This window comes from Lepidochelys kempii, chromosome 6, assembly GCF_965140265.1.
Source record: "Lepidochelys kempii isolate rLepKem1 chromosome 6, rLepKem1.hap2, whole genome shotgun sequence".
Taxonomy (NCBI): domain Eukaryota; kingdom Metazoa; phylum Chordata; order Testudines; family Cheloniidae; genus Lepidochelys; species Lepidochelys kempii.
Window position 1 is genome coordinate 93,694,261 of NC_133261.1, and position 25,079 is coordinate 93,719,339.

Here is a 25,079-nt window from a genome sequence, read left to right on the forward strand (position 1 = left end):
CAAGGTGAGTGCTCTAAGCCCTAGGCATGTGGCTGTCCTGGGGTGGGGTTGTCTCTCTCTCTGCCCAGAGAGTCCCTCCCACACGTGAGAACCCTTCTGGACTCAAGTTAGTGGAAATTGGCCCTTTCCTGTGGGGAAAAAAAAGAAAAAGGTCCACTGAAAAATTCCTGACCAGCGCAATTCAGTACCCTGTTATTGCTTAGCTATTGCTTAGCTTACAAACTACTAGCTAGAGCAGAAAGGTAAAGTGCCTGGGCTGGGCGGCCATCTGATATGTTTTGCTGGTGTGGGGAATCCTCCCTAAACGCCCAGTTAAGTCCTGCTTGGTGCCTGCAGCACTCTCCCACTGCAGGCAGTGTTTCCGGCTGGGGGCGGGTGTGGTGAAGCTTGGGTTGAAGGCAGCAGGGGCCATGACGAGCTATATACAGGCCTGGGTGCTTCTGACCTAGGGTCCGAGAGGAGAGACACTTCTGATGGTAGCAAGTCCCTTTGACTCTGAAAGGCTCTTAACCCCGTATGGTGAAGTCTCCGTATCACGATGTGACTTGCTATGCAGGTGAGAGTGAGGGTGGGGAATAAAGCATTGAGAACCCTGCAGAGGCAACTTGCCCAGCTGCTGGGGCACAGAGTCACTGAGCAACCCGCTGTGGCTGACCCGGGAGCTGCAGCCAGCTGCAGGCCAGGAAGCCACTTGAAGGCAGCAAATGGGAGCGAATTGCGAAGTCGGTCAAGACAGACTCAATCAGGCTCTCATGGGTGAGGTTGGCTCTCTCCACCTGCTCTGTTTGCTCTGCCCCAGTCTCCTGTGCAGACAGGCCTCTGCAGAGAGGCAGCAGGTGGAGGCTGGAGCCCGTTAGCTGCTGGGATACAGATGCAATCTCCTCAGCAGACGCTTTTTCCAGTCTGCCCTGCAGAAGCAGCAGTAGACTCCGATGGCTTTGTTAACATCTCTCTCCTCTCTTTCTTCCCCATTCCCCTCTGCTGTGACGGTGCTCAGGATGTGGAGATCCGGACCAATGCTGCCGCTTACCTACCTCAGATCAACCAGCTCCTCAACAATGTGCCCCGCCAGATGCTGCTGCTGCTAAAGACCAATGATTTGCTAAGGGGGATTGAGTCAGCCCTACACACACGGGCCAGTGCCAGCTCCTTCCTCAATATGTCTCGCTGCTGCATTAGAGCCGTCTCCACGTGAGTCTCTGAGACAGGAGCTCTGGCTTCCACTGGGCCCTTCCTGCCTCTTGTCCCCTAGTTAGATTCTGCAGAGATGGCGGCTCTGGAACTTCTAAAACAGCCCTGTCTTACCTGAACCTTCCCCTCATTAGCATGTCTGTCAAGGCCCCACCCCCTTTTTTCTTTCTCAATCTCATCTTCTTTCTCCCCTGTCCTACCCCTCACCCGGGTCTCCATAGGGAAGGACCTCTCAGCAGGAACTTGGAGCCAGATAGAAATGGGGGGAAAGCAGGGGAAGCTGGAAATATTGGGGATTTCGTACTAAATTTTTTATTGTGGAATCATAATTCCTCCCAGATCTGATTAATGTCCCCACCGGAAATGGCTGATGGAAAAAGAACCCAAACTTCACAGCTGCCTGTCTCACAGCATGGCCTTGTGGTTAGGGGGTGCGGCTCCTGGGTTCTATCCCTGATTCTGACATTGGCTGCCAATCAAAGAGTAAGTCAGTCATCTAGATATTAGATATTAAGGTCAGAAGGGACCATTATGATCATCTAGTCTGACCTCCTGCACAATGCAGACCACAAAATCTCATCCACCCACTCCTGCGATAAACCTCTCACCTATGTCTGAGCTATTGAAGTCCTCAAATCATGGTTTAAAGACTTCAAGGAGCAGAGAATCCTCCAGCAAGTGACCCGTGCCCCATGCTACAGAGGAAGGCAAAAAACCTCCAGGACCTCTTTCCTCCAGGGCAGATTGGAAATTCCTTCCCGACCCCAAATATGGCGATCAGCTGAACCCTGAGCATATGGACAAGATTCACCAGCCAGATAACATGATCTAATTTCTCTGTGCCACAGTTTCCTCATCTGCACAGTAGGGATAACAATTACGTGTCTGCCTCACAAGGGTGTCGTGATGCTCTGTTAACTTGAGTTACTGGAGAGGGGCCCAGTACTGTGTTTACAAGAGTCAGGAGAGTGCATGTTTTCCAGCACTGTTGAGAGCCTTAGGCGAGAGGTCCTGGAGCAGTGTTAGCAGTGATGGTTCTCTATAAGGACCAGTCGAATGTTGTGTTGTTCAGGGATCTGATTACATAAACACAAACCATGTGGTGAGTGCTTATCATTAACTATTATTATTGATAATGATAGTTAGCACTTGGATAGCCCCCTGCAATGTCAAACACTTTGACTAATGGAATAATGTCCCTGGGATGGGGGAAGGAAGGTGCTATCACCCCACCACCCCACTAAAGATGGGTAGATGGAGGCATAGAACAGGGAAGGCAAAGACAAGTCAGCACCAGCTGTGGAAACAGAACCCAGGAGTTCGTAACTCCTGATCTCAAGCTCCTTGCACTTGTGCAGCCTTTCTCCTCTCTCCCATTTTTGCTGGGAGGGACCGTTCCTCTCCTGGGGAACATTTAACCCGGGAAACCCTGACCTACCAGCCAATTGGGATCCCACAGAGGTAGGGCTACTCAAAGGCTGGGATCCTCGCAGACAACTGGCACCCAGGGGCGGGGGAAGGGGGTAGGGGAAGGTGCTCCTGGTGTTCAAGATCCAAGATCTATCCTGCTGCTGGGCTGTGTCCTGGGAGATTAATGCAGCTGTTTCTCTCCCTTGCCCAGGTATCAGAGGAGCAAGTCTCACTCCCTGTACAGAAAGGCCAAGATCTCTCTCTTAGAAGCTCTGAGCCTGTGGCAGATCAACTTATATGAACTCTTCCTGCGGCTGAAGGGGTCCCGGCTGGGTAACTGGGTCATTGCTTTCCTGAGCCGGATGCACCATTCTCCGTACTGACAGGAACTGGTGGGAGAAGCCTGGGCAATTATTGCTCGCCTCCATTCTCCGCAGCACACTTGCCTTCCTGACCATTCCTGTCCGTACTCCACAAAGGCTATTGAGACTCTTTTCTTGTAACGCATGGTGCTGGCCGTGGCTGTCAGAGCATAAGCTTCTCTATAGCAGAGAGGGATGGGAGAGCAGGGGCTCTGGGAGTCAGGACTCCTCGGTTCTATTCTAGCAATGAGAGAGGTGGGAGTATGATATAGTGGGCAGGGCAGGGGGCCTGGGAGTCTCTCTGTTCCCAGCTCTGGGAAGTACCATTATGGAAACATCCTGTAGACTTGAATAGGAAAGGAGAACTTTTTCTAGCCCCTTCCCCTTTTAAACCATCCTATAGCATTTAAGAGAAATGCATCCCTGCCCTAGAATTCTCCAAGATAGTTCAAACCCCCTAGAGAGGAAATAATTCCTTATGGAATCCAATAGCGTTTTCAGTAGTTTGTACCGAATCCTATTGGTTTAATGCCTGTGACATCTACAGGAATTTTCTCTAAGGGGAGAATGATCTAGTGGTTAGAGCAGGGGACTGTGAGCCAGGACTCCTAGGTACTATTCCCAACTCTGAGAGGGAATGGGAACTAATGGTGAGAGCAAGGGTCTGGAAGCCAGGATTTTTCTGGATTCTATTCCCAGCTCTGCTATGGAGTCACTGTGTCATTTTGGGCAAGTGCTTTCCTTGCCTCAGTTTCCCCACATGTAACATGGAGGTAATGCTACAAACTCTCCTCTGAACTCCTCAGGGAGCAGGTGCCATGGAATCTCATCTGAGAACTCACATCTTGTGGCTGGTGATGTATGTGCATTGTACTGTACTGTCGCACAGGAAAATAAATAGGGTGTCATGTTAGAGTCCTGCAAGGGGAGAAGTGTGTGGCTACCCACCCCTTTCACCCCAGCCCCATTTTTAGGTTTCCCCTTCCCTGAGCGTAACCTGTCACTTGGTGCTGTTAGTCCCTTACAAGCCCAATCAACCGCTGCTCTGTTCGCTCCACCACCTCCCCCCGTCTGATGGACGTGGTCCAGCTCAAGGTCAGCTGCTGCTGAGTCAGGCATGCGTTCCTGTGGGGGTGATGGAGCCTGCCCGGGTAACTCACCACCCTTACCTCACCACCCTCCCCCGGCCACAGGAACGTGCTGCCAGAGCCAGCACTGCCGTAGTGTTACGCGTGGAGCGGCTCTGCTCAGAACTGCTTGCGACGTTGTGCAGCTCCTGGCTCAGACGGAAACCTGCCACTTCTCGGAGTACGGGCCTCATCGCTCTGAGCCCACAACCAGGACACAAGTCCTAGAATGCCTTGCGCAGAGGCCTCACTTCTGCCACGTGTCACCAGGTTCTCCTCCCACATGCCCGCTCTCTCTGGAACGTCCTGCAAACAGAAGTGATGGACACAGGCTCAGTGTGGTCAGACTTGTGGGGTCCTCCCCACACTGCCAGGGACGGCTGAGAAGGGGATGCTGGGAAACAAACTGCACATGGGGTCAGGGGAAGGGAGGGGCTTTTCAGGCTGCCGCATGGACCATCTCTGCAAGGGGCGCCTCCCCTGTTGGGCACAAAGTGGCTGTTTGAGCAGCTTGCCCTGTCAACAGGTTTGACTGAGTGAGGTGCTTGTCAGCACGGGAGAATGAGGCCTGGGGAGGGGCTGCTTGTGAAAGAGACTGGCTTCCTTGTTGGCATGATTCTGAAAGCCAAACCACGGAGCATGTTTGTTCACGTGAGAGGGAATGCGTGTATGACTGCTGGGGAGTGTCGACCTGTGACACAGGACGTGTGGAAATCTGTCACTGAGTGGGGGAGAGAATGTGTGCAGGTCGGAAGCATACCCTGTGAGTGCACGTGAATGTGTCCGTGATGCGAAAGTATCTCTGAATATGTTGAAGCAGGTGTGTGCATGTGCATCTGGCTGGTTACTACAAAGAAGTGTGTTAGCCACAGTGTCTGAAGTGTGTGTGTTTCCTACCAACTGCAGTCTAAACCTCAACCCGTCCCTCACATCCAGGCCAACCCCCCTGCCTGTTCTCATTAGCCTGTCAGCTGGTAACCAGGTTGCCTAGGGTCTTAGCTGACAGGAGGAGCAGGAACAAGGAGCTGAGGTCTCCCTACGTGTGTAAGGAGAACCAGTTAGAGCAAGAAGCCCTGTCAAACCTTTCCCCAGCATTCTAGCCCAGTTCAGAGATGCATCCAGGCCAAACCTCTGAAAGGTCTGGGTTTCACTGTTGCTTGAATTCTCCTGCAAACTGACCTGTGATAATTTTAGTGATGGGAGCCTGAGTTAGCAAGGAGCTATGGAAGCCCCTGGCGATCGATCCTGCAGCCCTTACATGAGAGAGTCTTGCTCACGCAAATAGTCTCACTGAGGTCCATGCAATTACTTATGTGATTGCAGTTTGTTGGCTAGAGGAACTGGGTTATGAAGAAATAGCTGTCTTACTCCCTTGTAAGGAACTGAAAATCACACAGTGAAGTCCAGTGAATCCTGTGCTCATGGTCACCTATTGAACAGGGCATGTTCTCGCAGCTCCTGCAGCTCCTTCACACTAACCATTCTAAACACACCCATCACAGTAGTGTCTGGGCTCCACCTGTGAGGGGCAGGTCCTCTTCATTCCCCCATTTTCCAGACAGTGAGCAGATTCTGTGAGATGGTGCAACTTCCCCAAAGGCATAGCTGATGTTTGTAGCAGAAGATGGGACCACACCCCATGCTCTACTTATACCCAACCCTGTGCCTTCACCACACCAGCATCCATCCTCTCAGCTGCTAATGGCAATCCCAAGCAGCCCCTGCTGTACAGGCCAAAGAGAACCAGCAGCCCTTTCAGGTGTTGTTACTGACAGGTTGTGGTGAGTAAAGAGCAGGTTCTGTTTCACAGAGCTTTGCCTATTGCCACCCATCCCTACTGAACAGGGAGAGTAGCTGATTTTTAGCAAGGGTTGTAGGGCAGGGCTTGAGCAGTGTGGTTTTCATCCAGCCCTTCTCCTCAAAGTGAAGGCGAGCTTTGCCAGAGGAGGGTGTGAACTGAGTGCTCAGGGGCCAGCCCTGTGGTGTTCCTCTGCTGTCTATGTCTCTGCTTAAAGCTCTCACACCTAAAAACAATGGCTTTCAAAGGGGCGTCCTTGTTGTCTTGGTTTGTGGCTGTTGGATGGTGGCAGCTCTGCCTCCCCTTTCTGTGGTCTGGAATGATCTCTCATTCTCCGCCCCCCCCCCCCCCAAAAAAAAAAAAAACACCTCGCCCGCTCACAGGCCTCCATGCAGTTTCCCTCCCTGGGTTATATTTCAAGGGAACCGAAATTTCTTTTTGATCCTTAGTTCCTTATTTCTGCCCTAGCTCCCTCTGCTGGCTCTATGGCAGCACAACACAAACCAAGGCCAGAGACAATGTATGCACCCAGCCAGGGTCCTGTGTGCCACAGGGACTAACCTACGCCTGGAAGTGGACTCCAGAGTCTGATGCTACTTTATGGGCGTGCTTACTGGGGCACTGAAGTTTGATCCGGAGCCAAACTGGAGCAGCGCAACTGTGATGGGTCTGTCCCACCTCTTATAATATTAAATGCCATCCTATATTTTAAAGGACCTCCCATCCTAGTGATTATCAAAGCCCTTTACAAACTGCATGCTGTAGCGACAGGAATCATTTCATCCAAATCCAGCCACCTCTGGGATGGAGCGAGGCAGCTGTTTAACAACTCCACCACACAGCCTGAGAGTAGAGGACATGAAGTGAAACAGAATCCCATATCCAGCTGAAATAGCACAGAGAATCCAGGAGGGAAGAAAAACATTTACGGAGAGAGAATTTAGCCAGGTTTTTAACCAACTGCTCCCTGTAGCACAACTTCCTCAGCACCATCACCACCTCAGGCCACCCCCAGCAATGGAACCACCCAGTCCCATCCATCTCCCGGAGTAGCACCAACCCCCCAACATCAAGCTGAACCCGCAATATCAGTGCACCCCCATCATCACCCCCCCAAATCAATGATTGCCATCTCCCTTCCCGTCTCTTGGGAGGGCTCTTCTGCTGCAGCACCTGTGCCTTTGCCAGCCCTGGAAGGGGCAGTGGGCAGGGCTGCAGGGCTCCAGGAGGTAAATGGGAGAGAGGTTCAGACCTGGGCCAAAGCAGAGAGGCTCAGCCACACTGACTGGGCTCCCCTCATTCTCCATGGTGAGGCTGCACCAGGGAGAGTGAGAGCCAGGTGGGCTCAGACCAGAGCTCCCACCAGGGCAGCCACCTCCTCCTCCCTTTGCTCCCTGGATGGAGGGCACCCCCAACTCTGCTCCAGCTCCTTGCTGCCGCCAGCTAGCAGGGACTGTGTAGGGCTGCTGCAAACATGAAAGGGGGCCTTCCCTGGGTCAGCTCACCAGCCGGGGACTGACTAGGGACACCAAGTGCAATCACACCTGCCCAGCCCTAGGACCAGTTCTGGGCCTGGTAAATGTTTGCATGGGGCGATGGAGGGAAGCCCAGCTAATTGTCTCCGTGTCCAAAGGCAAAGACACAACACACGCAAATGGCACAGCAGCGATGCACATGAATGTGTGAGTATACTGGGGGTGGGGGTGGGGGTGAGGATGCGCTGTACTGAGGGGATTACTTTGTCCTGCTGGACATACCACGCCGGTGGCAGCACTGTTCTGCCTCAACTGCAAGCTGTACCCAGCCCTCTGAGCCACAAAGTGGGCACCAAGTCTGAGTCACTCTCCTGGGCAAATCTGTGTCTAATGGGGACTCCAGAGCCTGCAGCATCCTGACCTAATCAAGTGGTGATGGGAAGTAAGAGCAGGCAGAGGGGCCGTAATCTGAGCAGGCAGAGCTGGCTACACCCCCAGCAGCCAGTACAGGACTCTGAGTATGGGCAACAGGCTGGCTTTAGATCTCGTAAACAGGAAAGCAGTGCTGATGGTCTCAGATCCACCCCAAAGAGCCAGGTCCTCCCCTGACTCCCGCAGGCCTAGCCTCAGGGCACTATTGCTTTAGGAGCACAGAGGCGCTTCTCCAGGAGTCCTGCAAAATCCCTCATGCTGCCTTTCTGAAAGCTCTGCAATGTACTTTCAGCATCCTCTAGGCAATGCTTGCAATTGTATCCCAAGCCCGGCGTTATCCTGCAGATCGTCATCAGACAGCCCAGTGTCTTAAAGAAACTGCAACGTCTCTGTCAGAGCTGGATATTAGTGCTTCAGTACAGTTCAGAAGGGGATTTGGTCCTTGTCATGGGGTGCTGCCTTCCAGCACACCGTCTTGTAGCCCTGTGGGTGCATTGCACCCAGAAACCCCCCGCTCCCTCCCCCAGTTCTTCCAGTCCCTTACTCCAACTTATCCGGTTCAAAACAGGTACTCTCGTCATGGTGTCTGATGTGTGTCTTGTCTGTAATACGTAACTCGCTTTGTTAGTCATCTCATTCACCCCCATCTTGGGCCGCATAAGAGTCCTAGGCAGCTTTCTTGTCCTGGTCCCCTTCCTGGAGCTGGGACTGTACTTCAAATGGTCACCCTCTCAAAACAGGAGTCCTCAGCTATCCTGGAACAGATAATACTTCAGCGAAACAGTCACCTGCTCTCTCCTTAAGGTAGGTGCCCAGCCCTCCTTCTGGAGCTGTGTAATTCAGGCAGTTATTACTCCCCTCCATGGAGCTGGGTTGTAATTTAGCCTGCTGTAGGGCCTTAGCCAGCTTCTCCCTCAGCTGGCCCCTTTTCCCCAATTCATTCTCCAGCTCAGTGAGTTCAGCGGGCAGCCTTCGCCTACTGGTGTCTCCCCTGCTACGAGGTCCCCCTCTTTACAGCTCATTCTACGTGGCTGGGTGAGAGAAGAGCCTTGCCCTGCCCAAGTCTCCTGGCCCAGAGCCCTTAAAGAATCAGTGATGGGATTTCTTCCCTAACCATCCCAGGACCACTTCCTCTCTGTCAGTATCACCAAGGTCCCTGTATGAAAACATCAGACCTTTCAAAATCTTAAAGGGCTGCACCCCATGACCAGCATGGGCTGAACCCTAGGTGTCACTATCCTTATGGGACATACTACCCTGTCATACTCTGTGTGAGTGAACATGGGTGGGGTGATGGAAGTGGCTCTGGTGAAGTGTGCTGCGGTGGACAGGAACAGTTCAGGCAGCAATGGGGAAAGCTCCTTCCACATTTTCCCTCCACTATGCCTTTAGTCTCTCTGTTAACACGTTTAACAGAAGAGCTAATTGGTGCCTCTTGTCACGTGGCCTAAGAAATTAAAAGGAACAGTCACAAGGGTGAAATGCCTGGAAACTGCATGGAGACTATTTTAAAAAGCCATAATAGAGGCTCAAACTAAATGTATACCCCCAAAATAATAAAAAAAAAAAAGTAACAAGGACCAAAAAAATGCCAATATGACTAAACAACAGAATAAAAGAGATGGTTAGTGACAAAAAGGCATCCTTTCAAAATTGGAAGTCAAAGCCTACTGCGGAAAACAGAAAGGAGCATAACCTCTGTCAAGTCAAGTGTAAAAATATAACTAGGCTGGCCAAAAACAGAATTTGAAGAGTAACTAGCTTAGGAGACAAAAACTGACAGCAGAACTTTTTAAAAGTACATCAGAAGCAGGAAACCTGCCAGGCAATGGGGCCACTGAATGATCGAGGTGTTAAAGGAGCACACCAGAAAGACAAGGCCGTTGCAGAGAAGCTGAATGAATTCTTTGCATCTGTCTTCTCTGCAGAGGACAGGGGAGAGATCCTCGCATATTGCTTTTAGGTGACAAATTGGAGGAACTGTCCCAGACTGAGGTGTCAATAGAGGGGGTTTTGGAACAAAGTGATCATTTAAACAGTAATAAGTCACCAATGCCCGATGGTATTCACCCAAGAGTTCTGAAGGAACTCGGATATGAAGTTGCAGAGCTACTGACTGTGGTGTGTAAACTACTGCTTAAATCTGCCTCTGAACCAGACGGCTAATGTAACACTTTTTTTTTTTTTTTTTTAAAGGCTTCAGCGGCGATCGTGGCAATTACATGCTGGTAGGCCTAACTTCAGTGTCAGGCAAATTGGTTGAAAATATAGTAAAAGAACAGAATTATCAGACACACAGATGAACATGTCACATTGGGGAAAAGTCAACACATCTTTTGTAAAGGGAAATTTTGCCTAGCCAATCTATTAGGATTCTTTGAGGCTGTTGACAAGCATGTGGACAAGGTTGATTCAGTGGCTATAGCGTACTTGGGCTTTCAAAAAGCCTTTGATAAGTTCCCACACCAAAGGCTCTTAAGCAAGGTAAGCGGCCATGGGATAAGAGGGAAGGTCTAGTGGATCAGTAACTGATTAAAAGATAGAAAACAAAGGATAGAAATAAATGGTCAGTTTTCATAATGGAGAGAGGTAAATAGCAGGGTCCCCCAAGGATGTGTACTGGGACCCATGCTGTGCAACATATTTATAAATGATCTGCAAAAGGGGGGTAAACAGTGAGGTGGCAAAATTTGCAGGGGATACAAAATTACTCAAGATAGTGAAGTCCAAAGCAGACTGCGAAAAGATACAAAGGAATATCACAATAGTGGATGACTGGGTGACAAAATGACAGATGAAATTCAATGTTGATAAATGCAAAGTAATGTACATTGAAGAACATAATTCCAATTGTACATACAAAATGATGGGGGTCTAAATTAGCTGTTACCACTCAAGAAAGCGATCTTGTAGTCATGTTCTTTGAAAACATCCATACAATGCACAGCAACAGTCAAGAAAGCTAGCAGAATGTTAGGAACTATTAGGAAAGGGATAGATAAAACAGAAAATATCATAAAGCCATTATATAAATTCATGGTACGCCTGCATTTTGAGTATTGCATGCACTTTTGGTCACCCAAGCTCATAAAAGACATACTAGAATAGGAAAAGGTGCAGAGAAGGACAATGAAAATGATTAGGGATATGGAACCGCTTCCATATGAGGAAAGATTAAAAAGATGGATTGTTCAGCTTGAAAAAGAGATGACGAAGGGGGCATATGATAGAGGTCTATATAATCGTGAATGATGTGGAAAAAGTGAATAGGGAAGTGTTATTTACCCCTTCACATAACACAAGAACCAGGGCGTCACCCAATAAAATTAATAACCAGCAGGTTTAAAACAAACAAAAGGAAGTATTTCTTCATACAATGCACAGTCAACTTGTGGACCTCATTGCCATGGGATGTTGTGAAGGCCAAAAGTACAACTTGGTTAAAAAAAGAGTTAGATAAGTCCATGGAGGCTAGGTCTATCAATGGCTATTGGCCAAGATGGCCAGGGATGCAACCCCATGATCTGGATGTCCCCAAGCCTCCAAATGCCAGAAGCTGGGACTGGATGGCAGCGGATGGATCACTTTAAATTATCTTGTTTTGCTGATTCACTCTGAAGCATCTGGCACTGGTTACTGTCAGAGACAAGCTACTGGGCTAGAGGGCCATTGCTCTGACCCAGTATGGCCATTCTTATAAGAACCTACCGCTTACCTCAAACAAGTAATTGAGCAGATGATAAAATCAGTCTGCAGTGACCTCGTCTGGATTCAAAGCAACAACCTAGAGATGAAAGACTCTGTCATCTCGCTGCCACACCCTGAGCTTCCCCAGTGACCGCTGGGAAACAATTCAATGATGATGCTTTACAAGCCAGCTTGCCTTCTGCACTCCTTTGTATGCAGGGTCCTGCAGCCAGTCCACATGAATTGTCTTGCATTGTGCTAGATGAAGTAAACCTGAAAGGGCCAAATGCTTTTTGCTCCATCTAATCCCTAATCCTTTTGCATTAGCTGTTCAAGGTGGTAATTACCATTCTGCCCCTGTCCGTGGCAAGGGGAATTAGCCTTGGCTGATTTGCTGCAGTGTTATACTGTCCGAACCAATAATAACTTTGTTGACATTCCAAACATGAAGCGAAATCTATTTGAAAAGCAGCACGAGGACTTGCAGGCTCTACGCTTTGGCTGATATTAATTTTCCAACAAGGGGCCACGGGGGCGGGGAGGGAGGGCAGCGCTGGAAAAGAACAGCCCTTCCAAGGAGTAAATACCAAACAGCATGCCACTAAATTGATTTACACATGTTAAAACGTTTCCGCTTCTGGATTTATCTGACTGCTCTTTGTCTGGCTGTGAAAGAGGCAAACCTAGATCTTGTATCAGACAAGACGACAGCTGGGGGGACCATGAAAAGGGTTGCCCTTGTAGCTAATGTGCCTTATGAACATAGTTGTGCCTTTGCGTGTTATTTTCTGAGGCTCTTCGCTGCTCAGGAATTTCAAAGCCTCTTTGCTGTTTTTTTTTCTGGAGCTTTCATGTGGCTGCTCTCCCATCCCCCCTTCTGTGTGAGTAGTCGTAGGTCTTTCAATTTTTTTAACCAGTCAGCAGCAGCTGCCACTCTACCCAGAATGATGAGCTGTCAACTACAGAGTGACCTGGTGTCATAAATATAAAGGGAAGGGTAAACCCCTTTGAAATCCCTCCTGGCCAGGGGAAAGCTCCTCTCACCTGTAAAGGGTTAAGAAGCTAAAGGTAACCTCGCTGGCACCTGACCAAAATGACCAATGAGGAGACAAGATACTTTCAAAAGCTGGGAGGAGGGAGAGAAACAAAGGGTCTGTGTCTGTCTGTAGTCGTCTTGGCCGGGGACAGAACAGGAATGGAGTCTTAGAACTTTTAGTAAGTAATCTAGCTAGGTATGTGTTAGATTATGATTTCTTTAAATGGCTGAGAAAAGAATTGTGCTGAATAGAATAACTATTTCTGTCTGTGTATCTTTTTTGTAACTTAAGGTTTTGCCTAGAGGGGTTCTCTATGTTTTTGAATCTAATTACCCTGTAAGATATCTACCATCCTGATTTTACAGGGGGGATTTCTTTATTTCTATTTACTTCTATTTTTTATTAAAAGTCTTCTTGTAAAACACTGAATGCTTTTTCATTGTTCTCAGATCCAAGGGTTTGGGTTTGTGGTCACCTGTGCAAATTGGTGAGGCTTTTTATCCAACATTTCCCAGGAAAGGGGGGGTGCAAGTGTTGGGAGGATTGTTCATTGTTCTTAAGATCCAAGGGTCTGGGTCTGTAGTCACCTAGACAAATTGGTGAGGCTTTTTACCAAACCTTGTCCAGGAAGTGGGGTGCAAGGTTTTGGGAAGTATTTTGGGGGGAAGGACGCGTCCAAACAGCTCTTCCCCAGTAACCAGTATTAGTTTGGTGGTGGTAGCGGCCTGTCCAAGGTGTAATATTTTGTACCTTGGGGAAGTTTTGACCTAAGCTGGTAAAGATAAGCTTAGGAGGTTTTTCATGCAGGTCCCCACATCTGTACCCTAGAGTTCAGAGTGGGGGAGGAACCTTGACACCTGGTTACACAAGCTAGAGAAGTGGAGAGGAATAACCATGTCTGACTCGGCTTCCCAGCTCCTCTGAAAGAGGAAAATCTTCCAGGGCTGAGGTAATCCTGGTGCTGCTGGGATGCACTGCTCATCTGCCAGGCCATGTATAATCAAGGTCAAGGAGACTGCCGTTTTCCAACTCACTCCTCTTTAGCACGTGTATATGTCTGGGGTGCGGAAGGCTAAGGTGTGCATAGGATAATGATAACCCACTTGTGTGCAGTGTGTCTGCTGTTGGTGCTGGGCTCCTCTCTTGAGCTGTTCTCTTTAATGGGAGGTGACTAAATGGGTCATATGCAGATGTACAAGTAGGCTTGCAACATACTCTGCATGGCTGTTTGTCACAACTTGTGTTGGGCTCCTCCGAGCTGTGCTCCTATCTCATCGGATTCCACTTCACCAAGGCAAGCGGTGCAGTTCCAAGGTAGAATCCCACACAAGGCATTCCGTTTAAATAGACAACTCTTAACAGCGCCCCCTACAGGGCACCATTCAGCCCGCTCTCTCCTTAATTCAAACACCCAGGAAGATACATGGGGAAAGGGATCTCATGAACTTCCTGTGAAAATAACAATACTTGGCCCTTTCAAAGCAAGCACAAATATTATTTAATTAAATCTCACTACTTTCCCACTGCAAAATGTCACTGTCACCATTTGCCAATGGGGAAACTGAAGCACAGAGAGGCGGTGGTCCAGCTCCTCAAAGGTAGTTAGACATTAAGATTGGAACAACCCCCCCACCGCGGTTTGCCAGGCCAGAGGTACTGCACCCACCTTCTACACAACTTTGAAGAGGCACGTTAACCACGACACCCCAACATTGTCCAGTGATTTCAACGTCTCTGGACGAATCACATCCACCCCTGCTGCGTTACCACTGCAAAGGCACTTTACCACCGTAAGGACCTCAACAACAGAAATAGAGCCGATCTCACCGGAGGTTTCCAGTACTGCCTCCTGAAGGGAGGGCGTATCCATCGGGTTGAGGAGTTCTTCAAAGTGCTTCTTCTACCTCTCAACAATCCCCTCAGTCGAGGTCAGTGTTTCACCACCCTTGCTGAGAACAGCTTGGGCAATGTCCCGCCGATCCCTCCTAAGGCGACAAATGGTTTGAGGCTGTCCGGTAGTCATTCTCCATGGTCTTTCCAAACTCCTCCTAAGCCCAGGTTTTCACTTCAGTGACAGCCACAGCCTTCTTTGCCAGCTGGTACCTCTCAGCTGTATCAGGAGTCCATTTCACGAGCATTTCTTGGAAGGCCTCCTTCTTCGCCTTGACAGTTCCCCTCACCACTGGTGTCCACTAGCGGGTCCTAGGGTTGCCACCATGACAGGCACTGAAGGTAAAGTGGCAAAAGAGAATCAGGCCCAGTGTGGCAGGGCAGATTTATTTAGGAAACACATTTTAAATGTTGCTTACTTATGTGTCTGGAGTTTTGAGCTCAACATCAATCTAAAGAAAGAAAGAAATGGGTTTATTTGGAGGGTGGCTGCCCAGCAGAGCTAACTGCTGCGAGGCACTCGGCTCCAGGAAGTCGCGAGCCTCCTGTCAGCTGACTCCTTAATAGCGCCTCTAACTTTAATAAAACGAAGATGGAAGAGATTGCTAAATGGCGGCTAATAAATAAAGTGACGCGCAGGGAGCCTAGTAATATAATATTGCTCTTAAAGGAAATATGAAAAATAGTAATCATGGCCATTGTTATTACTATCTTGTCCTTCAATGTGCCTAAACTATCCATCACACTGATAAGGCTGAAAGAAATAACCAGCGTTTAGCAATACAAGATGCATATTTTACAACGCAGTCGGTCACAGCATATATGCAGCTGCCTTTTCCGCATCCATTCTGTGCCGGAAACTTTTTCACTTTGCTGCCTCCTATGGGTGTTGGATAAATCAACAGTACTGAAGCAGAAAGATCCCACCAGTGCAGCCACCCACAGGGAAATAATCATCCTTCATCAGAATGAATGGAACCCTGAGTAGGACAGCAAGAAGGCAACATGGGCTGGGGATTTATTTTGATGTCTCCACATATCTAAAATACACTGCAGTCAGCCATATAGGGTGGTAGCCTGTCTCAGTTGAGCCTTGAGTGGAGGAAAGTCCATTGAAAGCATCTTGCCACTGGTAGCTTTGCACAAGATGTTGACAGTATTACAGTCGTAGAATTTTACTCTGAAGAAATGGTATGTTGCTTAACTTACTATTTTTCAATTATGTTCTCAGTTGATGAGCATTAATAAGTATAGAATAATACGAAATAAAGACTGGCAAGATGTTCTTAGGTCAGCTACTCCAAGCCTCTGCCTTGTAGCTTTGTTCCCCACAGTGCATTCTCCAGGCCTATGGCCAGTCCAGTTTACATGATTCATGCAAAGAGATTTCCATCACTTTCGTGAGGAGACTATTCCACTGCCTCGCTGTTAGGAATAATATTCCTGGTATTCAGCTTACAGTCAGTTTTGTTCAGTGTCTTCTCATTCCTGCCCCTGGCAAATCCACCCCCACTCCCACACAACTCCTCTTTTTCTGTTGAAGTCGACTAGGCATCAGACACGGAGCCAGGAATTCCTAAATTCTAATCCTGGACCTACCCCAACAATTAGTGTGGCCTTGGGTGAGTCCCTCAACCTCTCTTCCTCAGCTTCACTGTCTGTAAAAAGGGGATAATCATTTTTTTACCATAGTGACATATCCTGGGTGATGTGAGAGTTCATTATTATATGTGTGCAAAGCTGATGGAAGATCACAGTTGCTGAATACTATTGTTGGCATTTACCCTCTTCAAACGTTAAAGAGGCTCCGGACCCTGAAACTCAAGCATCCAAATGAAATATTGTTAAACAGGAAACATAAATCCCACTCAAGCATTGGCATGCTGAGTGAAGGCTGCCACTCGGGTTTTAACTCAGCCTCATTATGTAGGCACTGTAGCAAGGCTGGTCTTCTACCCAAGGACCTCACAACACTAAGTCATGTTATATGTCCCAGATGGTTCCTTACAAATAAATTGTATAGCAGCTGCAGAGGCCTCTGAACATAGAGACCCCAACGTGGTTCTCTGCCTCTCTAACAGAACAGCCTCCATGGTTGAAATCTCCATGGTCTATACCAGGGGTGGGCAAACTTTTTGGCCCGAGGGCCACATCTGGGAATAGAAATTGTATGGTGGACCATGAATGCTCACAAAAATTGGGGTTGCGGTGCGGGAGGGGGGAGGGCTCTGGTTGGGGGTGTGGGCTCTGGGGTGGGACCAGAAATGAGGAGTTTAGGGTGTGGGAGGGGGCTCCGGGCGGGGGAGTGGGGTGTGTGTGTGTTGGGGGGCTGAGGGCTCCGACTCGGGGTGCGGGCTCGGGTGGGGCTGGGAATTATGGGATTGGGGTGCAGGAGGGGGCTCTGGGCTGGGATTGAGGGGTTCAGAGGGCAGGAAGGGGATCACGGCTGGGGGTTGGGGCATGGAGAGAGGCTCAGGGGTGCAAGCTCCAAGTGGCACTTATCTCAAGTGGCTGCTGGAAGCAGTGGCATGTCCCTTCTCCGGCTTCTATGTGAGGCATGGCCCGGCGGCTCTGCATGCTGCCCCGTCTGTGGGCACCACCCCTGCAGTTCCCATTGGCTTTGGTTCCTGGCCGATGGGAGCTGCAGGGGCAGTGCTTGGGGTGGGGGCAGGGGACAGAGTGGAGGCCCCTGGCTGCCCCTATGGCGTAGGAGCTGGAGTGGGGGCTATGCTGCTGCTTCTGGGAGCTGTGTGGCACAGCCCACGACCCTGCTCCCCATCTGGAGTGTTGGAGCTGGGCAAGCCCCAGACCCTGCTCCCGAATGGGAGCTTGAGGGTCAGATTAAACTGGCTGGCAGTCCGGATCTGGCCCTTGGGCCGTAGTTTTCCCACCCCTGGTTTATACAGCTGCCCAGATATCCCGCCATTAGGGGGCAGTCTAAGGAGAAGTAGGGGTGCTTCCTGGGAGGTGAAGAAGACTGGCATGGGTCTGTCACATTGGTAAAATAAATATTTTTTTAGTGACATATGAATTGCTGAAGCGACAGCCCAGGTCAAACTCCTGCATCATGTTGTCTCATCACTCACTGCTCAGTGCTATAGCAATGGCATTGTGTCAAGCCAAAATAAGTTTGAGGAATGCTTTATTGGTCCCTGTGATGGAGTGTTCAGGCCACCCCACCCCTGAAGGGGTTAAGGTGGCCCAGAAGAGGCCAATTAACCTTCATAGTTGCACCTGGAGGTAGGCACAGGGCTGTATAAATTACTAACTGCTGCTGATGCCCAGCTGGGAGGGAAGCTGGGTAAGGAATATAAACAGAGGAAGTTTATAGCAGCAGAGGGCTGTAAGGGGAGGATCTGCAGTCACTTGCTAGTAGCGGAGGGGAGAGAAGAAGAACTAGCCCTAGCCCTAGCCCTAGCCCTAGCCCTAGCCCTAGCCCTAGCCCTAGCGTCGATCCCAGATGAAATGTGAATAAAGAAAGTCTGAGGAAGCCCAGGGGAACAGCAGCAAGGAGGGAGACTGTGCAGACCGTGGCTGCTGGTTATAGGGTCCCTGGTCTGGAACCCAGTGTAGAGGAAGGGCCTGGGTTTCCCTACTAATCACTGGAAAGTGGTGCAGGACTGTTGGAGGCACCATGCAGACAGCTGGTCTGGTGAGACTTTGATACCCCAGAAGGGGAGACCATATGTTGACCTAGCTGGAGGGATGAGTCGCAAAGAGGGGGCACTGTGAACTACAAGAAGAGTGACTGCTACAGCGAAGGAGTGACCATTGGCAGGGGGTGCCATATGGGAAGAAACAAGCTATGCCATACCCAGTCAGGAGGGGGCACTCTTGTGGTGAGTGGAAACCCATTACAGTCCCCTCAAAATTAGGACCACCCTCATCTTAGTCCAAGTCCCAGAGGGATGAGCATCCATGTCAGAAAAATCATCAGTGGCACTGGTGTGAAATGGTCCCCCTCTGACTGTCTCAGCAGGAAGGTCAAGTATTGAGTAGGTTATGGAGTCTGAACTCCCCTCTCATATCTAGAGGAAGGTTCTTCCAGGGAGGACTAAGGAGCATTGGTCATTCAAAGGCATAGATAACCAAGCTGCCTTCTGACTTCCAAATTCATGCACTAGTGCAGGATAGTGCAAGCATGTGTTTGAATTTTGCACTGCTGCTACTCAGCCTGTCCTTGCTGTGTGTGTAAAGAGGACCAATGTCTGCTCACCCCCAGGACTGTGTATCTGGCACCCTTCGCCAGCTGGAAACATTCACAAAAAATGAAAAGCATGATGAAGTTTGGGGAATAGCCCAGAAAAAGTGGGCCAGGATATTTCCCGACAATCCTCACATTCCCCTCTTTCCACTGCCATAAACTGTCATAGGAAAGCAGAGGCAAATGCTTCATCTCTAGACCTGACTGGAGCTTTGGCAAGAAGTTCTGAGAACAATTGGTAATTTAAGGGTTCTGGGGCATTTTATCAAGAAAAGATGGTAAATCAACCTGCCCAGGATTTGAGTGGCGGTCTCCCATGAGGGACAGCAGAGAATGTCGACTGCTAGCCACTCATCAGTTGAGCAAATATGGACAACTGTATAAAGGCCCTGTGGTGACAACTAATGAGCACCATCCACTCCCACTGATCTGGCCCCATTTGGACAAGGTGAATGGTCAGCCAGCAGCTGAGAACTTCCAACTTATTCCACAAAACTTCCCCCAGTGCCACCAATCATTTGGCCCCCATCCCAGCTGTCCCCTTCAGACAGTGACAGCGAACTGCAAAGACAATTACCCAGCCGCCAAGTTAAATTAGCACTGTTGGGCTCTCTCTCACACACTGAAGCACTTACCTGAAATTAGCAGCGGTCGGCACTTTGCAGAGGTGAATACGATTGTGATTATGAATGCACTTCTTGTTTGTCTTTTCAGTGCCGAAATCCTGTCAGCGAGGAGAAGCGATAATAACATGCTATTAAGTTCTTTCTGGATAATGTAATTCAGGAGTCAGGAGGCAGTTTGGTCATTTATGCCTATGTAAAGCTTAGAATAAATTTTTCGGTGTCATTATCTTCTATTTCAAAGAGCCTATTCCAAATATCAATATACAGACCCTTCTCTCCACCACTTCACACTTGTTTTTCTGGGCTTCTCCCACCTTTTATTCTTGTTGGCTCTGAATTTTCAGGGATTTTATTTTTGTTTCCAGCGGTCATTCGCTGCCCTGCTCCCCTCCCCCGCACCTCTCTCCCTCCCTTTCCCTTTAGAGTGAATTTAGGAATTTGCTAATATTTATTTAGCATCTATAAATTGAGACCAGCTCCTCACAGATGCTGAGCACCTGGGAAATGGCTGCCCGTGATAGCAGAGGAGGTCCATTCAAATCTCAATACTGGAAGAGTGCAGTACATTCTTTCGAGACGAAGAGAGAACAGCCAGGCCTGTGATATTTCACAGTAGGCATGTTCTCTTCCCCCCCCACCCCACCCCGTGCCATTTGGTAAATATCTAAATACACCGTAGAGTATTTAGTGATATTCCTGTTCTGTTATAAAGCAGGAGCAGAACTGCTGCAAGGGCCCATGGGGGCTAGTGGGTTAATAGAGTCACTGCTCAGTTCTGGAGAGTGGGAGTCAAATCCACTGAGATCACATGTGCAATGAATTTAGTTCCCTCAGCCTAGCCCCCAGGGAACATTTGTCCATATTGCCAAATTATCATGTAATTCAACTGAATAGCAGGCTGTGCTTTGTCAGGCGCAGGATGGGAAAAGCTGGCAGTGCTGCAGATCCCGGCTGAGGAGTATTGGCAGAGCTGTGTGGGGGCTCAGACCTGGAATAGCAGGGGGAGTTTCAAGTCAGAGATGAGGAGCATCAGTAGAGCTGTGCAGGGAGCTTTCACTTTACTGTCTGCTCTACAATTGATGGTAGGCAGCACTATTGGGCCCTCAACTTCATGTGCCCCAAAAACATTCATAGCCTGTAAGGTCTCTCCTGTCACAAGGAGATGGCAGGTTTCTGGAAGAACTGACTTCCCTTCTGACCCTCCAATGCATCTGACCAACCTGTGCATTTGGGTGAGTTTCACTCTCCCTCCAGGGCCAAGTAAAATCCAATCAGAGCCTCTTCCTGCACTGGTGTCTCACCCAGAGCCCCTGCTGGGCAACTCGGCTGATCTTTGCCAAAACCCAGAGCAGGAACAAGTCTCACAGTCTGTCAGCAGAGAAAGAATCTTGGCCACGTCCAAGGCTGGCCAAGCACAAGAAACTGAGAAACTTCAGGTGTGGAATGGTAGAACCTCTCCTGGCTACAAGTGTTATCTATGGCCATATCAAGAATGCAGCTTGCATGGGGAATATCGAGGTCCTTCTCAGAGGTGCCTTCAGTTTCTGATGCTGCTAACTGCAGAGAATGTGCCCCACTGCATGCCAAATGTCAGGTCCAGGAGCTGTCACCATGTATGGTGTCCTGGAAACGGCCCTCAATTTCTCAGATTCAAGGCTTGTTTCAGCTTCATAGCAGACTTCCTTGGACCAACGTACCTCTACTTCTCTCCACCTCAGATTGTTGTCTGAAAACTCTAGTGTTCCCCCTCCCCACCCTTTCATGGCCTAATCAGCACATGGGGTGCTCAGTCTCCAGGATCGCAACGTGCTATCCTGGAGCCACATGGAGCTTTGTGCTGAAATAGCTGCGGTCTATAGTGTAACACAGTTCTTTGTGTGAGGTACAGGCTGCGACATGCTGACTTATGTGCATGTGAATAGTCATGGCCACTGTTGCTGTCCTTTGAAGACACACACCTGAGCAGGTCTGGGAATGTAGCTGTTCCTTCTCTGGCTTGCATGCATAGACACCACTGCCTCCTACTGGACTTCAGAAATACTTATTAATTATGATCAACTCTCCCAGTTTGCCCTCTGTTGGCCTCTTGTTAACTGGCTAATTTTTCATAGGCATCACAGTAGTAGGTTAGTGGCCTTGAAGTCTAGTTCAGGGCATGTGTTCCATAAGTCCATGGAAAGAAACCCATGCACATTTGCCAGAGACACAATCAAATGGCTAATACGTTCCCTTTCCTGAAAGAGCTTCTCTGTCAGCCCTGCTGAGTGAGTCCTTTGTTCTCAGAAGCAAAGATCATAGACTATCAGGGTTGGAAGGGACCTCAGGAGGTCATCTAGTCCAACCACCTGCTCAAAGGACCAATCCCCAATTTTTGCCCCAGATCCCTAAATGGCCCCCTCAAGTATTGAACGTACAACCCTGGGTTTAGCAGGCCAATGTTCAAACCACTGAGCTATCCCCCCCGATCATGAGCTCCATGCTCTGGCAGACAGCACCCCAGCATATGTGACTGCGTGGTACGTGGTCATGGATCGCTAGAATACTCCCTTCTCAGGAGCAGAGCCAGAGGAGGCATGTGCCATGCATTAGTAGCAGCAGCAGCAGCTAGCCTGTTCTGGATGGGTTCTTGCTCCCTCTCCCTGGGCACAGCCTCTCCACATGAGTTATATGCTGAGCTTTATGCATCATTATGTTCTTTGCTCACGCTTTTGTCAAGTGGGTGCTTCAGCGTATGCAGTTAATGGATATTTTCGCCCTGAAATAGCCCCCAGGAAAGAAAGCACAGAGGCTCCTTAACAGATGCAACTTCAACACCAGCCTACACTACAGGCATGAAAACAGACAGATGTCTCTGAGTGAATGCAGCAAAAATTACCATCCAGAACTGGGGCTGGAAAACAATCAGGCTCCTCTTCTGCATGCATAGGGCACAACTGAAGAGGAGACTTTTATTTCATTAAGTTAATTGGCAACAGTCTCTGAATTGCCAGACGTGGCCTTAACTTTGCCTCTGGGTCCTGGAAAACGCTCTCTGCCATGTTTAAAAATATAAAGGCAAAGGCATAACACTCCTTCTGTTTCCTGCATGCTGTCTGTCATTGCTGTGGAGCTGATGGAAGGGGAAATGTTCTTCCTTTCGGCCCTTGTTTTTCCCAGGGAGGGACGCAGGATTTCCCCCACTGAGGAGAGAAAGTCTGTAGGATGCAAATAAGATTCAGCCCCACTCTGTATTGTGGAAGGAGCTAACAGCTTCTAAAAGGAGATGACTGGGACTCAAGTGCCAGCCAAACCAGAGGGAGGAGCCAGGATGTTAGCATGCGTGGTCTCATTTGCATAGAAGGTATAATATAATCTGCTTGGAGTACAGGCCCATTCGTCTATCAGTGCCTAGAAGGTTCTCTACCTATTTACCACGGTGGGCTGCTTATGCAGCTCTCTGTGTTATGTGGGCTGCATCCACACACTATATATACGGTCTGTATGGCCCTTAGGATGTCACATGGGCCGCAGCTGTGTGCTGATTGGGCCGTGAGTGGTATAGTGGCATGGCCTCGTTGCTGTATATGGAATGACATAAGCAGCATACAGGGTGCGGTCTCTTTGGGCTTGAAGCTGTGGCTCTATTTACATAGCTGATGTGGCTTTGTACGCCTACCTGTGTTGGGGTTTGGCCCCACTTGCACAGGGACTTAGATTGATTGCACAAAGGCTGTGAGTGCAGTATCAGCTGCAAGTCACTAGCTATGGTAAGGTCACACCTGTGTGGCTCTCCCTGTTGATGCTGTGCACAGTGTCAAACTGCAGTCTGCTACAAGGGAAAAAGAAGTAGCAGAAAAACAGGATTGGACGTTCCAAGGGCTATGTCCTGTGCAGCATCCATGGTTTAAATGAGCAAGGCCCAGCTGCCTGCTCAGAGTGCAACTGGCCTGGTCTGCCCAGCCCAAGCCCATGGCTGCCCTCATCCAGCCTGTCTGCTCTCCCCATGCACAGGCAGCTTACAAAGCCCAGTTTCTCTCCCTCTCATCCCATCTGCAATAGACCTTCTCAGCCCCGCTCCTTCTTGCCTCTAGCTGCTCCCCCAGCCCAGATCCCCTCTTCTTCCCACATGGGGACAGCCCTCCCAGGCTGACTCCCCTCTCCCCCTTTGCATGTGGCCAGCCAATCCAACTCTGCTTCAGGCTCAGTGGGTAGTGATGTCATAATTCCATGATGCTCTGCCATTCCCGAGCACCTTCCGTGCAAGGATCCGAAAGCCTTTAGCAAACAGGAAATTAGTTTAGCCTCACCAATTCCTGGCAGTTGGGAAAGATTATTCTCCCCATTGTACATATAGGGAAACTGAGGCACGGATCAGACAAATGACTTGCCCAAGGACGGTGTTTACAGCAAGGCTGGGAATTAAGTTCAGTCTCCCTCTTCCTTAGTTCTGTGCTTTCACCACTAGACAATATTTTCTCCTTTCTTGTCCTAACTTTATGAAGCTGATCTGGATGAATCCCCTACCACGGTAGGTTGGGATGAGGAGTCTGTTCCTTCCACCAGCAGTCTGGACAAAGTGGCATTTGAATTGGGCAGCAGAGTGGCTGGGCAGGATAAGGGCCTGTCTGGTATGTACTAGTTCTTAGCCTCAGCTGGGGATTCAAGGTTAACGTGCTGCTGTGTCTGTGGTATAGAAGGGGATCATCATCTGTTTTAGGTCACTCCTGAAAATAAGATTACTGGGTTTCCAGCGCCGGCACAGCCGAGAACTATCACACACTGTGGGACAGGTCAAGTCTGCAGCAGCCCCATACTTGATGAGAATGTTCCCTGGGGTCCAAGTGCAGAAGCTCTATTAGCCACGGTTAAACTATCAAGCCAGTAGCAAGAGTAATGCTGTCTGCCCCAGCCACTAGGGGGTAACTATTACTGCTGCTCACATACCGCCCACAGTATGAGCATGCATGATGCAGTTCACGTGCAGGGCTTTTTTTCCAGCCATCTGCTGATGGGATTTTTTTTTGCTTTTTTGTCTGATTGTTGTTTTAAAACCCTATTTAACAGTGGAAATAAGTAAATCCACCCTCACTCACTGTGTCTTCGGCCAATCAAACTGCAGGAGCCAGGGAGACTTCCCAGTGCACGGGTGCCAGAGGATTGTGTCAGTCCCCTGCATGTTGATGGGCCTTTTGCTTGATGAGATTATCCATTCAGAAAATGAGGAGACAATCTTCAGAGGAACAGACTAGGAGGAGGTGGCAGAGTTAATCTCACTGTTCAAGGGCGGCCATTGTGGCGGGAGACAGTAGGCAAGAGTCTAAGAAACAACACTCCATATGGAGGGGAAGGCACAGGGGATGGGGAATGGAACAAAAATAAACAGACACAGAGAAAAGTTAAGGACCCTTGACCCACTGTGAGTGACAGGAGGGGATCCCTCCATCCCAGCAGCAAGGAACTCATAACTCACCATCCCAAGGGACCACTTCAAGCTCTCTGCCAGGAGATAGAGGGCACTGTGTTCAGAACCAGGACAAGTGCAGAGCTCAGTGTAGCAGTTAGTGTCTATATATCACTACTGCCCTCTGCTGGATGGAATCAGAACTATTTGATCATGTGTCACATGCCCCGTTTGGCTAAGAGAGATTTTCCTTTAGCTCAAGTGGTAGAGGGGACTCTGCTTTTGAAAAAGAATTTGAGCTCTCGCCTGCCTTATAAAGGCCGTGCTGAGTGACTACAGTATGATATATAGAGATGGCTAGCAACTCTTGGGTAGACACATTTCATTACTCCAAAAAATTCAACCTGGGTTTTACATCAGACCCATTGCGCGCTGGGGCAGAGGGTTTTATCATTCTGCA

At 49.3% G+C, this 25,079-nt stretch overlaps 1 protein-coding gene across 6 annotated transcripts in view; it reads left to right on the forward strand.

The window, feature by feature from the left end:
- The window catches only part of ADCK1 (aarF domain containing kinase 1), a 142,142-nt gene extending 129,427 nt beyond the window's left edge, over positions 1 to 12,715 (forward strand). For all 6 annotated transcript variants that reach the window (XM_073349309.1, XM_073349313.1, XM_073349315.1 and 3 more), the window contains 2 exons: positions 998 to 1,191; positions 2,813 to 12,715. In XM_073349309.1, coding sequence (XP_073205410.1) covers positions 998 to 1,191; positions 2,813 to 2,984 — 366 coding nt within the window. In that variant the 3' untranslated portion in view covers positions 2,985 to 12,715. The remainder of the gene's footprint in view (positions 1 to 997; positions 1,192 to 2,812) is intronic.
- Positions 12,716 to 25,079: the final 12,364 nt, after the last annotated feature.